Genomic DNA, 18,157 nt, shown 5'->3' on the forward strand with positions numbered 1-18,157 from the left:
CTACACTTTACAATGATCCTTAGAAATCGTCTGGATCACTAATTTACAGGGGTTTTGCCCTTGCTTTTCCAATATATTTATTATTTCCCTTTGTTTCTTGGTTGCACTGGCTAGAAACACCAATGCAATGTTGAATACAAGTGATGAGAATAAACATTTGTGCCTTTTTCCTGATCCTAGGAGGGAAAGATTCAGTCTTTCACCATGAAATGTAATGTTGAGTATAAGTTTTTCATAGATGCCCTTTATCAGGAGGAGGAAGTATCATTTAGAGAGCTCACCAAACTTTCAGAACCTCAAAAAACCATCCAGAGGCTGCTCACCTCCCATTATAGCATGTAATTCTGAACTCTTTGGAGATGGGTGTACTGTTTTAGTGAGCAGCTTAGGGTATCGGCCATATTTTCTGAGTGAGTGCTACAAACATTTATCTTTAATGAAAACCCAGCTTTAGATTTATTTTTATATTTTCTTTGGATGATCTGGGGTCGAGAATATTAATTAATACATATTTCATGAGTTGAAAATAACATATGAAAAATTGAGGATTAAATGCATAAAAATTCTAGAAAAAGACAGAAACCATTTGTTTGGGCTGGAGGAAATGTCTCAGTTAAGGAAATCCCCTTACCTGTTTTTGTCAGTGGGTGGTTGACCAGTTGCCGAATTACATTGTTTTCAGAAGACCTCAAAAGTAGCACAATGTCAGTTGGGAGGGTGTCTCTATTTTTAGCTAAGAACCCACTTGCACTATAGAGGACCTGTTGGTAAAGTATGCTATCATCGTTATCATAGTCACTGCTATCATTATCATCGTCAGTAGATATTTAATGAGAGCTTACCCTGCAGAGCAACAAGATACACAAACATTTACAAAAGTAGTCCCTACAAAAGCAGCATCTCTCCAGGTTTACAGTGTATTCTAGAGAAAAATTTGTGTCTCACTGATATTTGGGTTGAAATGACCAAAGAGATTTGATTCCTCCCATTTATTATGTTGGGAATTTGGTATGGTTCTTTTCTCTATTTGGAGAGATGATGGCAGCACAAAAGAAGAACATTGGGCCATGAAGGCACTCCTACTTCTGTGGTCATTGATTCACCTGCATTGGATTGGGCACCAGTAGTAGTGTGGTCTAAGTACACTGCAGGTGTTTGTAATTCTGGTACTCTTAAATAATTTAAAGATTTCTAAAAAGATCAGTGTAATCCAAAGATTTCTGAGGAATGCTCCAATATAACAGTTGTTATGCAATGAATTGCATCCGTCCAAAATCCAGATGTAGAAGACCCAACCTCTCCCATGATGGTATTTAGAGAAAAGGCCTTTAAGGAAGCAAGTAAGGTTAAATGAAATACAGGAGTGGGGCTCTAATCCAACAGGACTTGTGTCCTTATAAGAAGAGAAAGAGACACCAGAGATGTCTCTCCCACCTTCCCATCCCAGGCATTTATAGTGAAAAGGACACATTGAAAAGGCAGCTGTCTGCAACTCAGAAAGAGAGAGGCCTCACCAGGTGCTAACCCTGCTCAGGGCACCTTGATCTTCGATTTTCAGTCTCTGGAAGTGTAAGATAAGAAAATTGATTTCTTTATTATTACTATTTTCTATTGTTTGGGATTCATTGAGGCCTGTTGGATAGCTGAAAGTCTGGTAGGGAGATACCCCAGATTTGTTTTTATTACTAAGAATTGCCTTGGGTATACAGGATTTCTTCTGGTTTCATACAAAATGAAGAATTATTTTCTCCAAATCTTGAAAGAATGATGATGGTATTTGAACAGGGTTTGCATCGAATCTATAGATTGCTTTGGGTAGTATAGATATTTTCACAATGTTGATTCTTCCCAGCCATGAACATGGTATGTTCTTCCATTTATTAATATCTTCTGCTATTTCTTTTCTTAGGGTTTCATAATTTTCTTTGTAGAGGTCCTTCACCTCTTTTGTTATGTATATTCTTAGGTATTTCATTTTTTTTTTTGAAGCTACTGCGAAGGGAATTGTGTCCTTGATTAGCTTCTCATTTTAGCCGTTATTGGCATATACAAAGGCTACTGGCACATACAAAGGCTATTGATTTTATATCCTGAAACACTGCTATATTTTTTGATCACTTAGGAGTCTGATGGTTGAGTCTTTGAGGTTCTCTAAGTATGAAATCATACTGTCAGCAAAGAGTGAGAGTTTGACCTCCTGTGCCCCTATTTGGATTCCTTCTTTTGCCTCATTGTTTTGGCTAGAACTTCCAGCACTATGTTAAATAGTAGTGACAATAGAGGACAACCTTGTCTGGTTCCAGTTCTAAGTGGAAAAGCTTTACATTTTACTCCATTCAGTGTGGTATTAGCTGTGGGTTTGTCATAGATGGCTTTGATCAGATCAAGAAAGGTGCCACCTATGCCTATTTTCTTAAGTGTTCTAATTAGAAAAGGATGCTGGATTTTATCAAATGCTTTTCCTGCATCTATTGAGAGGATCATATGGTCTTTATTTTTGCTTCTGTTGATATGGTGAATTACAGTTATGGACTTGCATATGTGAAAACTTGCATCCCTGGGATGAAACCTACTTGTTGTGATGAATTATTTTTTTAAGTGTACTTGTAATCTATTGGCTATGATTTTATTGAGAATTTTTGCATCTATATTCATTAGTGAAATTGGTCTGACATCCTCCTTTTCAGTTGGGTCTTTTCCTGGTTTGTTTCCTATGAAGCAAACATCTGATGTTTGCTTCGTAGAATATGTTGGGGGAAGACTCCTTCCTTCTCAATTATTTGGAATAATTTCTGGAGTATTGAAATAAACTCTTCTTCTAAGGTTTGATAGAATTTTGTGTGAAGCCATCTGGACTAGGGCTTTTTATTCTTGGGAAATTTTTCATTGTTTCTTTGATCTCAGTTCTTAAAATCGGTCTGTTCAAGCAATCTATTTCTTCTTGATTAAGTCTAGGGAGAGGTTGTGCTTCCAGGTATTGATTCATTTCCTCCACATTGCCAAATTTCTGGGCATAGAATTCCTTATAGTCCTCAGAGTTGATCTCTTGTATCTCTGTGGTATCTGTTTATTTCCCCTGCATCATTTCTGACTGAGGTGATTAGAGATTTTACTTTTCTATTTCTAGTTAATCTGGCCAAAAGTTTATCAATTTCATTTATTTTTTCAAAAAAGTTCATACAAAAAGTTTCAACAAAAAGTTTCATTAATTTTGTGAATGATACTTTTGTTTTCAATTTCATTCATCTCTGATTCAATTTTGGTTATTATTTTCTTCTGCTGTGTTTGGGATTAGATTATTCCTCTTTTTCCAGTTTCATAAGATGGTTCATGAGCTTGTTGATGCTCTCTCTGTTTTTTGAATGTAGAAAACCAATGTGATAAATTTCCCTCTTAAGAATGTTTTTGCTGTATTCCACAGGTTTTGGTAACTTGTGTCTTCATTGTTGTTATGTTTGAGGAATTTAACAATTTCCTCTTTCATGTCTTGCTAAACCCAACTGTTATTCAGCATAAGGTTGTTTAATTTCCAAGGTCTTGTGTTAGGATGAATGTTTTTGTTGGAATTCAGTTTCACCTTTATTGCATTGTGGTCTAAGAAGATACAAGATAAAATTTCTATTCTTTTAATTTTGCTGAGGTTTGATTTGTATCCTAGGATGTGGTTGACTTTGTAGTACGTACGATGGGCTGATGAGAAAAACGTATATTCCTTATCTTTGGGATGGTGTGTTCTGTATATGAATATTAATCCCATTTGTTCTAAGGTTACTTTTTTTAAAATTATTAAATCATAGCTGTGTACATTAATGTGATCATGGGGCACCATACACTGGTTTTATAGACCATTTGACACATTTTCATCACACTGGTTAACATAGCCTTCCTGGCATTTTCTTAGTTATTGTGCTAAGACATTTATATTCTACATTTACTAAGTTTCACATGTACCCTTGTAAGATGCACTGCAGGTATAATCCCACCAATTACCCTCCCTCTGCCTATACTCCCCCTCCCTCCCCTCCTTCTCCCCCTTCCCCATATTCTTAGGTTATAACTCAGTTATAGCTTTCATGTGAAAGCCATAAATTAGTTTCATAGTAGGGCTGAGTACATTGGATACTTTTTCTTCTTTTCTTGAGATACATTACTAAGAAGAATATGTTCCAGCTCCATCCATGTAAGCATGAAAGAGGTAAATTCTCCATTTTTATTTAAGGCTGCATAATATTGCATGGTGTACATATACCACAATTTATTAATCCATTTGTGGATCGATGGACACTTGGGCTTTTTCCACTACTTAGCAATTATGAATTGGGCTGCAATGAACATTCTGGTATAAATATCTTTGTTATGATGTGATTTTTGGTCTTCTGGGTATATACCTAATAGAGGAATTATAGGATTGAATGGCAGATCTATTTTTAGATCTCTAAGTGTTCTCCAAACATCTTTCCAAAAGGAATGTATTAATTTGCATTCCCATCAGCAGTGTAGAAGTGTTCCCTTTTCTCCCATCCACGCCAACATCTCTGGTTTTAGGATTTTGTGATATGGGCTAATCTTACTGGAGTTAGATGATATCTCAAAGTAGTTTTGATTTGCATTTCTCTGATGATTAAAGATGATGAGCATTTTTTCATATGTCTGTAGGCCATGCACCTGTCTTCTTCAGAGAAATTTCTCTTCAAGTTGTTCTAGGGTCACATTTAAGTCCTTTGTAACTGTTTAGTTTCTATTTAGAAGATCTGTATGGCTGAGATCCATCAAGGATAATCCATCTGTTCTATAAATCTGGAAGCATTTAAGTTGGGTGCATAAATATTTAAAATTGAAATGTCTTCTTGTTGTATTGTTCCTTTGACCAGTATAAAGTGTCCAGATTTGTCTTTCTTAACTTTAGTTGCTTTGAATCCACTTGTATCTGAAAATAAGATTGCAATCCCTCCTTTCTTCTGATTTCTGTTTGCTTGAAATACTGTTTTCCATCTCTTAACCCTTAGTCTTGATTTGTCCTTCAGGGTTAGATGTGTCTCCTAGAGACAGCACATGGATACCTTGTGCTGTTTTATCCAATCAGCCAGCCTGTGCCTCTTCAGTGGTGAATTCAGTCCATTGACATTTAGTGAGAGAATTGATGAGTGTGGTGGAGTTCTATTCATGTTATTTTATGAAAGTCTGTTGTGTAGTTTTATCCTTTGCATCATTGTGGAAGCTAAGTTTTGACCTTTAGCTTCTGGGTGTTTACTTTGCTATTGGTCCATTATGGCGGTCAGTGTCGAAAATAGGTCTAAGTATTTCCTGTAGAGCTGGTCTTATTGTGGCATATTTTGTCAGTGCTTGTATATCTGAAAAGATTTCATTTCTCCATCAATTTTGAAACTTTGTTTAGAATTCTGGGCTGAAAATTGTTTTGTTTAAGAATGTTGAAGGTGGATGACCATGCTCTTCTGGCTTGAAAAGTTTCAGTTGAAAGTCTGCTGTCATCGTAACGGCTCTGCCTCTGTAGATCAGTTTGCACTTACTCCTGGATACTTGCAGAATTTTTTCTTTCATCTTGACTTTGGACAGGTTCATTGCAATGTGTCTTGGAGAGGCTCCGTTTGAGTTGAGATGACCTGGGATTTGATATCCATCTGAAAGTAGTGTATTGTAATCTTTAGTAAAACTTGGAAAGTTTTCATTTATGATAGTCTCCAGTAGGGCTTCCATTCCTTTGGGAGAATCTTCTTCCCCTTCAGGAATCCCTATTATTCATGTGTTTGAACACTTGTGGAGTTTTGTAGTTCTCTAAGTGCTTGTTCTGCTTTCTCTCTCTTCTTTTCTGCCTCATTAACTACCTGAAAACTTTATCCTCTAGCTCTGAGGTTCTTTCTTCTCCATGGTCTAACCTATTTTTGATACTTTCCACTGCATCTTGACATTCCCTGATTGTCTCCTTCATTTCCTTAAGTTACACTGTATTCTTTCTATATTTTACATATCTCTTGTGTGACTTTTGGGTCTGTCTTTCTGTTTTCTTGTCTATTCCTTTTATTGTCTTTATCATCCATATTTTAAATTCCCTTTCTGTCAAGTCCATTAATACTTTATAGGTAGAATCCTCTGCAGTAGCTGCCTCATGCTCCCTGGGGGAGTTTCTTTATTTTGGTTTTTCATGTTGTCTGAATTTTTCTGTTGGTTCCTCCTCATGTGCTCTTTCTTCTTGTTCAACTCCTTGTCCTCCTTTATCCTTCTCACTTCTTCCTTTGCTCCAAATTACCTTGTCTCAGAGCTTAGGTTTTAAAGTGGCTTCAGCTTGAGTAAAGCCAAACTCTTTTTCTTGGCCAAAAAGCAGGAGGCTTTGCTCTTGATGACAATATGTTGCAATATGTCTCTGGGACACCAGGTGGTACTGTAGCTTTCTTGGGAGACAGAGAGCACAGACAGCAACCTCTATGGTCCTTATTCCAAACTTAGTTGCCTTTGGTGATTGCCTGATTGTTTACTCAGCAGTCAGACCCTATTGGGTTGGGATCTTAAAGCTCACAAGAATCCTTCAGGGGAAGGTCTCCCACTGCACCCTGACTCCAGTTCCTGTTGGGTGCAGGAGTCCCTCGGTCTGTCCTAAGAATGAAGTTCTGATCCCAGCCGGCAGATGTAAGATGGCCATGCTCGAGGACCCTGCTAAGACCTTCTCATGACCTTCCCACAATGGCAGCCCCCTGGCCACCTAGACCTTCTCATTATGGCTGTCTTGCCAGCCATCAAACCTATGGCAAATCTACTCCAACTATGGCATTCAAATTTGGTTGCCGATACTGTTTGAGTCCACCCACTCTTCCAAGCTTTCCACTCAATGCGTAGTTTCCCCCAACAACGGAAAACTCCGTAAAGGCTTCCTCCCATCCCAGACTTCTGTGGGTGACCAGCTGATCCTAGCTGGTCATAATTAATCAGATTTCCACTGCTCTGGATCATATGCTTTATCCAGCTCAGCACCTCCTCACTGTGCTCTCTGAGCTATGACTCTGGGAAAGGTTCCTGCACCAGGTATGGCTGGGTTCTTTTTTTTCCCGGTTGTTTTAGGAGAGCTCAGCTGAAGGATCCTTCTGGCCTGCAATCTTGCTCCAGGCCTAGAAAATCAATTTCTGTTGTTGAAGCCACCCAGACTGTGCTATTTTTGTTATAACAGTCAGAGTAGACTCATAGAGCTTTTAAAATCAACTAAGTGAAATGATCATAGGCAATTTTTCATGGATGTTTAAAGAAGTCTTTATGTGCTGAAGATCATATGCTAAAACTCATGAGGAAGGCTATCACTGTAATGATTTAAGGTATACTTTTTTGGGGAGGGGGCAGTTTTTTTTTTTTTTTGGCCGGGGCTGGGTTTGAACCCACCATCTCCGGTATATGGGGCTGGTGCCCTACTCACTGAGCCACAGGCACTGCCCCTAAGGTATACTTTTTTAATGATAAAAGTCTGTGGAATGTTGATAGACATAGAGAGACTGCCAAGTAAACTAGAATGCAGGTTCTGTGTGTTATTTTAAAAATGTATTTCTCATGTTACACATTCTTTGATTTGAAATCTTCATAGCCCTTCAATATGTATAATATCATTGTGAGGAAAGGACGCATTATTTTCCACAGAAGAAAGGAAAGACAATGTCCTCTGTGCATAGGCCAATATATCTGAGGTGTGGGAACATGCCTCAATCAATGTAGAAACATTTCTTCCTTCAACTGTCCCACTGCCCTTTATACAGTTCCATGGACCTGGATTAGCTCAGTTATCTGACCACAACTCTAGTTTGGTACCTTCTCTTGTGGGGAGGGAGGAGGGACAAAGGCTGCAAAAGAGAAAGAAGGATCTAAAGACTGAAAAAGTCAGTTTATATCAACAGCCTCCAGCTATTGTAAAAAGAAGGAAAAACCAGGTAACCCTTGTCAGTTAATCTCAACCCAAACCATATTTTATGATAAGAAACATGAATTCTTTAAGTCTCATCTCATTCTTTAGTTTCTGTTTTTTCCTTAGTTTTTCAATACAGATTCCTCTAGAAAAACTATACCTTTTATATTTGTTGAACTAAGAAAAGGACTTTTCTTTTTTTTTAATTTCAGGTTAATATGAGGGTATAAACAACCAAATGACAACATATGAATCTGTTAGGTAGAGTCCCTCTAGTAGTTATGTCCTACACCAAAAAGGTGTGCCATACACCCCTACACTGTGCCCATTTAGCGCGGACACCCCAAGTCCCCCTTTTCTCTCTCTCTCCATTGTTCCCCCTTCCTCCAACTTGAAATGAAATGATTTTTTCTCCTATGTGGAACTGAATTAGATTGTCTACTGGCTTCATATTAGTATTGAGTACATTGGATATTTGCTTTTCAATTCTTGTGATGCTTTACTAAGGAGAATGTGTTTCAACTCCATCCAGGTTAATACAAAAGATGTGAAGTCTCCATCTCTTTTATGCCTGAATAGTATTCCATGGTATGCATATACCACAGTTGGTTAATCTATTACTGAGTTGATGGGCATTTAGGTTATTTCCACGTCTTGGTGACTATAAATTGAACTGCAATAAACAATCTAGTATATATGTCCTTATGAGAAAATGTTTTTTTTTTCCTTTTGGGTAGATACCTAGTAGCAGGATTGTGGGGTCAAATGGGAGGTCTAATTTGAGTTCTTTGAGGAAAAGTACCTTTCTTTTAACCTCTTCAGGATAGATGCTACAAGTGAGGGCCCTGGAGTAGGACTGGTCTCCATGGTGATATCTGGCAAAGGACAGAACAGAGTGTAGGACTTTGAAGAGCAGAAGGAGGGACAGATGGGGGCAGCAAGAGAGGGCTAGCTTATCATACCATCTATAAGTATTTTATGCCATCCTCTTTATGTGTATTCTTATTATTCAATGAAAGGCTAAAGAGAAACTCACTTGTAATTCTTAAAGAGTTCTTACCTTTCCAGCAAAATGATGAATTCCAAAACTAAGTTCCATTCTTTTGGGTCTCCAGAAGTACTGTGATTTCAAGTTACCTTCAAATTTTTCTGTGGGAAAAAAAAATGAACTCCCATATCAAGCATGTAGGTGATCCTCAAAAGATATTGTCGGAATCATTTCCCTCACCATGGAAAGGAAATGGACCATCAACAAAGAAAGAAAACTTTATATAGTTTATATGCAGATTTAGAATATAAATAGTAGAGTAAGACTCAAGATAATGAATTTTTACCATTCCACTTTGATTTAAAGCACCAGGTCTCCAATCATAGCATGCAACAGAGATCCCTTGAGGGCTTATTAAAACATAAGTTCTTGGGCCCAATCCCAAAAGCAGTTTCTGAGTCAGTAGTTTGATGTAGGAACCAAAAATTCACATTTCTAACAAGTTTTCAAGTGATGCTGATGTTCTTGATCTTTGGACCACATTCTGAGACACTAGTCACGAGGAAGGGAACAACTTAAAACTGACCCGTCAAAGAAGTTTGTGAAACACTGTTTGACGCTAAATCATGAGCCTAAAAATTTGGTGTTTTGACTCTTCTTTCTATTTGGGGAACACATAGAGTATTACTGATTACATAAGAAGCACAGTAGACTCATAAGGCAGCAGTTAAATTTCTACAACCATTTTACCACCCTCAGAAAACTTATCATTTCATGTCCTAGAAGGTACATTTGATATCAAAATCAAGTGATTGCTATGGAATTAATTCCCCCACCACCTTGAGACTATTTTCTTTTCTATCTACTATTATCCAATTAGAGAAGGGACTATGTCAATTTGTGGGTCAGAAGAAGGCAACACCCCAGATCTAATGGTAAGAAAGAGGCTCTGAATATCACCAAAAGTATATGAGAGAAAAATGTGAATCTAAATTTTCTGCAAGTACTTATTGTGCATAATGAATATTTCGTATCATCAAGGAATATGGTGTTCCATGTTAAAAAACAACTTCTTTTCAGATACCTGAAAAATATGAAGTTTTTTTCATTTTTAATATAAGGAGTAGGACATTTTCATTTTCAGTACCTCAGATGGTAATCTTTCTAAATATATTATACACATCTCTGCCTTCACAAATAGAAAAAAATAAATTTAATCTTTCTTTGATGACTCAGGATTATTATCATGAACTTTTATCAGTGTACTGTAACTCAGAGATTACTAAGGTATTTGAGGTTTTAGGTTTTTCCCTCTATTAAATAAATTAGCAGAACAGAATATCATAGATTAATTTATTTCCTACTTGTTAGCTATCTCTTTTTGAATTCTGAGTTGTCCTTCTAATTTGGGGCTGGATAATGTCTGAAGTTGTTTCAAACCTATGATTCTATGGTTGGGGCTCTATCACAAAACAAGAAATGCCCTACTCCTTGTTTATCATTAAATTTATCATTAAATAATTCAGCTTTTATTATTATTTATTTATTTTTATTTCAAATTAATATGATGGTACAAATTTTTAATTTTTAGGTTACGCTGTTCTCCCCTCCAAGGTAACGTTCAAGGTATGAAGAGCCCTTCAACCAGGGGGTGTGCTAAATTATGCACATCAGGCGAAATTCCACCAATTGCCCCCTCTCTTCCCCCCCCACCTCCTCTCCCCTCCTAGTGCTAGACTATATTTGTGTTTTATTGTTCATGTGGGTGTGTGATTGTTTATATATTGGTTTCCATATTAGTATTGAGTACATTGGATTTTATTTTCTTTCCATTCCTTAGATACTTTACTAAGAGGAATGTGTTTCAACTCCATTCAGGTAACCATCAGATATGTAGACTTTGTGACATCTGTTTTCTCCCAGATAACTTAAAGCAATTAAAATAAATCATTCAGAATTTCATGACTATATTCATAAAACCATGCAGACATACCATATTTAAAACTCACCTATAAGAGTCTGGTCGCTGGCCTTGGGAAATCTACTTTCTTCATCTAGTAGGGAAAGTAAACCCACTGGTTTCTGCAGAAACATATCTAAAAGGGGCCGATTATCTTCATATTCAATGACTCTAGCATCTACATCTTCATTGAGATATTCATTCTGTAATGGGTTATGATACAAAAATCACTTAAGACTCTGTGAACAATATATAGCTTGATAGTAATCACCTAAAATTTTACTTTATACATATTTTAATAAATTGCCCCTTATAATTTTGCCCACAGACTTAAGGTATAATTTTATCTTTTTTTCCCCACAGAACTTCTAGTTCCTTAAAGTCACCACAGATTATATGGAGGGTAGTAATAAAAAGATTTCTAGTCTCTATATTAGAATTATAGATAGCTCAAGGTTTGTAGGAGAGTATGTTGTTCATGAGAAGTGACAAAATTATGTTCCAGGATTTATAGAATATTAATTAGATCTGTCTTAGGGTTATACTTTCCCCACTGAATCTCTCAATAATGCTTATGTCACTTTTCTATCATGATTCCAGATGTTTCCATTGTTAACAAGGTGACAGCGGCAGTCATTGGGAGATCAAGGACATATCAGCTCATATCCAGGCTTTGCCCTTTATTTAGCTGTATTATCTTTTGCAATTTATTTGTTCTATAAACTTCCATTTTTTTAACTAGTAAATGGGGGTAACAAATATCATTTTTCAAAATAAAAATATATGGTATGTTAATAATCATTTGCTTTTGAGTGTATTGTGATATAAGATATGCACAAGAAAAACAATGAATCATAGACAAGTACTTACTGTAGGACTGTGGTGCCAGCACAGTCCTTTACAAACACAAGGACTTGTGCTCAGTTTGCTCCTATGACTTTGCCTTTACACGCCACCCCCAGCACAGTGCTGAAGTCTGTGTACCAGCACATACTTGACCTCTGAACCGCACTGTGTAGCGGTGCTCAGATGTGGGGTGGTCACTGGTTCTCAGCAGTCAGTACTTGGTAAGAGCATGAAACAATCACTGCCTCAGGCAGAATGTTCTGAACCTTTCACATGTTCCAGCTACAGGCTATATTCATTATTATATTAATATAGACTTCAATTCATTAACTATGTTCATTGGATACCTTATATCTGGGCACCATAGTGGGTCATATAGAGATGTTTAAAACAAGCTTCTTGTTCTCAGAAGATTTAAAATAGAATTTGAGTATCATTGAGTGATATTGCAAGGTAACATATGATAGATAAATGTACTACCAGAGTTCAGAGAAAGAAAACTTATGTCTGGCAACTTCTAGAATTTAGCCAGTGGCAGGGGGGACATTTTATAAACCAGATTTTTTTCCTCTGTCAAAAAAACTTTATTAACTAGAAATTAATTAATAATTTTTAGCAAGTCATAGTGAAAAGAAGTTTCAATTGCCTTTATGAAAGTGACTTTGTTACAAAGGGTGAAATTCCCAATCTCCATTAATTTCAATCACTTTGTTAACTAGAAATTAATTTTTAGCAAGTCATACTGTAAAGAAGTTTCTATTGCCTTTATAAAAGTTACTTTGCAATTGGTGGGACCACACCTACAGTGCATCTTACAAGGGTATATGTGAAACTTACTAAATGAAGAATATAAATGTCTTAACATAATAACTACGAAAATTCCATGAAGGCTATGTTAACCAGTTTGATTAAAATATTTCAAATTGTTTATAAAACCAGTGCATGGTGCCCCATGATTGCATTAAGCTATACAGCTATGATTTAATTAAAAAAAAAGGAAAAGAAAAAGAAAAAAAAAAAATCTCAACAAGAAAAAAAATGTTACCTTGCTACAAAGTGTGAAATTCCCAATCTCCATTAATTGAATTCATTATTTTTTATTTCAGGTTAATATGAGGGTACAAATGTTTAGGTTACATTGTTTTCATTTCTAAGGTAAAGTTCAAGTTGTAGTTGAGCCCTTCACCCAGTGGGCACACTGAACACCCTCACATTGTGAGACCCTGCCAATCACCCACTCTCCTCCCCTCGCCCCTGTTCTTTCTCTCCTCTCCCCCTCCTTAAACTATAGTTATGTTTTTCTTTATGTGGGCTTATATTTGTTTATATATTGGATTCATATCAGTATTGAGTTCATTGAATACTTTCTCCACCATTCTTGTGATACTTTACTAAGAAGAATATGCATAAACCAGAACTTTTAATCACTATGGTAGGGGAGTTATGAAACTCACCTGTCATTTCAAAAGTGTCACTGGGAAAATAAATTTTTTATCTTAAAATAAAATAAAATCTAATGTGTACAAATGAGGTAGAACCCATGGTCTAAGTCTAAAAGGCAGAGAACCTGAAAGATATTCAGCTTATCCAGCCTAAAAACACGAAAACAATGTCTTCAAGTTTCTCAGCTTTTGCATTTGAAGGTAACCTTGGGAGAGGTATGTAGACCTAGAATTATTTTACTGTTAGACACATTATGCTGACAGCATGTCATTGTTTAAATGGCAACTGCGAAGTTCAAAAGAACTTTTGTATGTTTTATATAGAAAGCACATGAGTTTAAGGTCTAAACTGGTACGTCTGTCATTTCTATTTGCTTCTGTCAAAATCCACTGACTGCTTTTGAGGCAGGTCACACAGAGCACAGATGAGTGACTTCGAAAACAGTGGGCCTCCTTCGAGACACTTGTGAGTATTAAGGACACCAGGCAAACCAATAGAGAAAATAAATTACCATTACTCAGGCTTTATAAGGCACTTATCATAAAATTATCATGCCTAAGACAAAAAACATACTACATAGTTTTATAGTAGTTACAATCTTAGAATGCTTAGTTCTTTTTAAGCACATGTAGGGACATAAAGCTTATAAATCTTCAGAAAGTCCTCTGCTCTGCCCTGTACACATTAAAAATTTATTTAAAGCAGAAGACAAGCAGAGCTTTTAACTGTGTTAGAGATGAAGAGTTTAGCATAGACAACCCTTACTCTGTTCAGATTGCCCAAGTTCCCTCTTGAAAACAAGTAGATGAATAATGGTTTTAAATACATGGCAAGGAGGAAAAGGAAATCAGAAGACCTATCTAAGTCTTATCCCTAAGATGTTAGGGAACTCCATACATGGGGCTCTCTTGTTTTTCACTGAATTTTGAGTGTGAGTCATGAAAGGATAAAGGGGCAAGAAAGCAGGTGCACCTTCATGGCTATGGCTTCAACAAGCCTAATTATAGAGGGCCAAATCGCCATTCCAAGAGACAGTCAAGATGACTTCATTGCGCCTTCTGGCTTGCATGGCAGCATGGAAGGGTGGTCACCATAGGCCAAGAGAGGCTACACGCTTCCCCGTGGCTTCTAAGGCAGGTGCACATTTAAGCATAGATTATTGAACCCAGACTAGTAACACAGTCTGGGCCTACTCTTATTATTCCCATCTCAGCTCCTCAGAGAGACCTTCTCACATCTTCCAGACTAATTGAGTGATCTCTGTTCCTCAACTGACTACTCTCTGGAGTCTCCGCATTCTACCATGCTTTTAAATTTTTTCATAGTACTTCTAACATTTTTTTGTTTATTGTTTTCTCTCTCTCCCATTAGAATGAAAACTCCATGATGGCAGGAACTATGCATTATCATTTATTCAATTTCAATTTTACTTTGGAAAATTAACATGATAAAGGAAATTAACATGATAGCCCTATACCCATGTCATTAATATATTTTCGTAAACATTATTTGAATGGCTAAATGATACACTCTGAAGTTTTCTATTCCATTATTTATTATTATTTTATCTGGAGACATTTTAGAGTGTTTCTTCTATTTTTAACAATGCTTTGAGGTACACCTATGTCCACAAAGCTTTTTTTTTGTAGAGACAGAGTCTCACTTTATTGCCTTTGGTAGAGTGCCATGGCATCACACAGCTCACAGCAACCTCCAACTCCTGGGCTTAGGTGATTCTCTTGCCTCAGCCTCCCAAGTAGCTGGGACTACAGGCACCCGCCACAATGCCTGGCTATTTTTTTGTTGCAGTTTGGCTGGGGACAGATTTGAACCCGCCACTCTCGGTATATGGGACGGGATCCCTACTCACTGAGCCACAAGTGCTGCCCTGTCCACCAAGCTTTTCTGTATTTTGTATTATATTTTGGGACAGCCTAGGTGGTTGAATAGTAAGAATGCTTTACAGGCTACTAGTATATGTCTGTAGGTTGATTTTTTTTAAGCTTGTTTGAAGCACATTACATTTGTTGTGTAATATATATTGCAATGTAATATACATTACATTGTTATACATAATAAAATAGTTATACAGCTCACTATACTGCAGAATCAGTGGGAGCCTGGAGCTTGTTTTCCTGCATCTAGACAGTCCCATCCTATATTTGCAGCTGTTCCCCGCACCAGCATTCCTCAGTTCCACCTGCATTAGGTTCTCATTAGGAGCCGCAACCTAGATCCCTCACATGCACAGTCTACAACAGAGTTCATGCTTCTATGAGAATCTAATGTTGCTGCTGATCTGACAGGAGGCGGAGCTCAGGAGAGGATGCAAATGATGGGGAGTGGTTATAAATACAGATGAAGCTTCATTTATTCCCCTGCTGATCACCTTCTGCTGTGCCACCCAGTTCCTAACACGCCATGGACCAGTACCGTCTGCACACTGGGGGTTGCAGACTGCAGTTCTATAGCATTGTGGGTTGACTATAGTCAATAATAATATCTAGTTTTGAATAGTTAGAAGGAGAATAGTAATTGTTCCTAATACAAAGAAATGATATATGTTTGAGATGACGGGTGTGCTAATTACCCTGATCTTATCACTACACATTATATGTATGAAAACATCACTATGCACACTGCGAATATGTATAATTATCATTTGCTGATTAAAAAGATAACATTTTTAAAAAGTTGGGTATATTTCAGTGACAAGGCAAACTTAGATCTTCTGTGAAGGTTAGATCTGGGGGACCAAGTCCTAGCACTGTCAGGTGGGTGAGTCGGCTATTTGGCACCACTCCACAGTTTTAGCCATTTTAGATTCTGGAAAGATTGGTCACAGCTGCTGTATGATAATCCTCAATATTTATTCTCCTGTGTTTGCTGTTTTCAAGTCATAAATCAGCGTATTTTGTTTTCCTAAGTTTCACCCACTTTTTTATGGTTTCCTTTTTTAGCTCATGGGAGAAAGAATGGGATTTCTCCTGAGAGATGGTATTTGCCATTCCCCGGGGTCTGTGGGACTGCTTTGTAAACATCCTTGCAGAGCATGCCACCTGCTGACATTTCTCAAACGTTTGTGGAGCACCTAATACATGTATGTTCAGAGATAGGTGGTTCTGGGGAAGGTAGACATTAAGATAAAAAGGACAGAGTTTCTGTTCTTTAGGGCACAGCAAAGATGCTCTCCGCTTTTTACTACAACCCTGAAGTTACATCCTTGGACTTCTTTGCTTTGGTTGCCATATATATTCTGCTTTATCTGCTAGTTGTAAATCCATCTTGTGATGGGGTCTCCTGCCCCCTCCAGATGTCACAGTCCCTGCTACCACTGTGGCCAGCCTCCATTTCCTTCCATCCTGACTTAGGTTGACTCTCCTTGGTTTTTTCTACAAACAGACTGACCTACCTTCTTTCCTTACTTTTTAAACAGACAGGAGCACCCTTTTCTTCTGCATGGGAGTTTACTCTGTTAGATACCTGCTTCTTTTCAACTTTGTTTTTCCATGAGAAAAACCCTGGATAGCTATCAGAAGACCTGGACTGTGGTCCTGGTTTTCTTTACTCAGCTTGTCACCTTGGGCAAATCACTTGGGGTCATTTTTTTATCTGCAAGCTACAGATGTATTTAGGATTCCTAATGTATTTAGGGTTCCTCTGTTCTTATGTATTTAGGATTCCTCTAGTCTGAACCTTGCAGAATGCTCAACTGCCTGGATGTGTTGTGAAATGTAAAGAATAAATGGGGGGCAGCACCTGAAGCTCAGTGGGTAGGGTGCTGGCCACATACACCGAGGCTGGCCGGTTAGAACCCACGGGCCAGCTAAACCAACAATGGCAACTACAACCAAAAAATAGCCAGGTGTTGTGGCGGGCGCCTGTAGTCCCAGCTATGTGGGAGGCTGAGGCAAGAGAATCGCTTAAGTCCAAGAGTTGGAGGTTGCTGTGAGCTGTGATGCCACAGCACTCTATCCACGGCGACAGCTTGAGACTCTGTCTCAAAAAAAAAAAAGGCGTTAAAACTGCTGACAGAATGTTTGCAAAAAGAAAGAAACCACACAAACACATCCATTCCCCGAAGTCTGTCTTTAGTGAAAGAACTCCTACTCACCAGCTGCTCCAGTGAGTGTACATAGCTGTGGAAATATTGCCCGTGGTGGAAAAAAACCATTGAGATGAAGCTACTCATTCCAACCATTGACAAAAATCCTCCTCACTTTAACAATGAGAAAGATTTTTTTTTTGGGGTCATGGTCTCACTCTGTTGCCTGGGCTAGAGTGCAGTGGGGTCATAGCTCACTGTATCCGCAAACTGCTGGGCTCGAGTGATCCTCTTTACTCAGCCTCTTGAGTAGCGAGGACTACAAGTGCTAGCCACCATGCCTGACTATTTTTTAGGGTTTTTATTGAAAAGGAATTGCACTACATTATATAGGCTGGTCTTGAACTCCTGGCCATGAATGATTGTCCTGCTGTGGCCTCCCAAAGTGCTGGGATTACTGGAGTGAGCCACTGTACCTGGCAAGGAGAATGATTTTAAAAGTTGACAGACTAGGATTTATGTGATGGTTCTACCAGAGTATTTTTACTATAGTGATAAAAGAACTTTGGCTACATCTTATTTTGAAATAATTTCAAACTGACACAAAATTTCAAGAATAGTATAAAGAACTCCCGTGTACCTTTTTCAAGGCAGCTTTTCCTCAACTGTTAACATTTCACCTCATTTGCCTTTTTGTTCTCTCTTTATATACAGATTTTTAATAACACTTTAATGAAACGACTACTTTTTAATAAAGAAAAAGTGGCAATAAAATACATGTATTATAAAAAATCTTAACTCTCTATGTAAAATAAAATTCTGATTTGAAATTTACTTCTTCCTATACTTTCCATTCAGAGCTGATATTGACGACCCTATTAGTTTGTGTGTTAATGTTCATGGCAAGTCACGGGGAATGCCAGCCATCATTAACTCGAGATGACAGAAGTCCTTAATTCAGAATCTGACAAATAACTT

The 18,157-nt window shown here is 37.6% G+C and overlaps 1 protein-coding gene across 1 annotated transcript in view; it reads right to left on the reverse strand.

Annotated features, from left to right (window-relative positions):
- The window catches only part of MYO3A (myosin IIIA), a 206,224-nt gene that overhangs the window by 63,133 nt on the left and 124,934 nt on the right, over positions 1-18,157 (reverse strand). The window contains exons 19-21 of the mRNA XM_053572763.1: positions 10,895-11,048; positions 8,958-9,046; positions 632-761 (exon numbers count right to left, since the gene is read on the reverse strand). Coding sequence (XP_053428738.1) covers positions 632-761; positions 8,958-9,046; positions 10,895-11,048 — 373 coding nt within the window. The remainder of the gene's footprint in view (positions 1-631; positions 762-8,957; positions 9,047-10,894; positions 11,049-18,157) is intronic.

This window comes from Nycticebus coucang, chromosome 20, assembly GCF_027406575.1.
Source record: "Nycticebus coucang isolate mNycCou1 chromosome 20, mNycCou1.pri, whole genome shotgun sequence".
Lineage (NCBI taxonomy): Eukaryota > Metazoa > Chordata > Mammalia > Primates > Lorisidae > Nycticebus > Nycticebus coucang.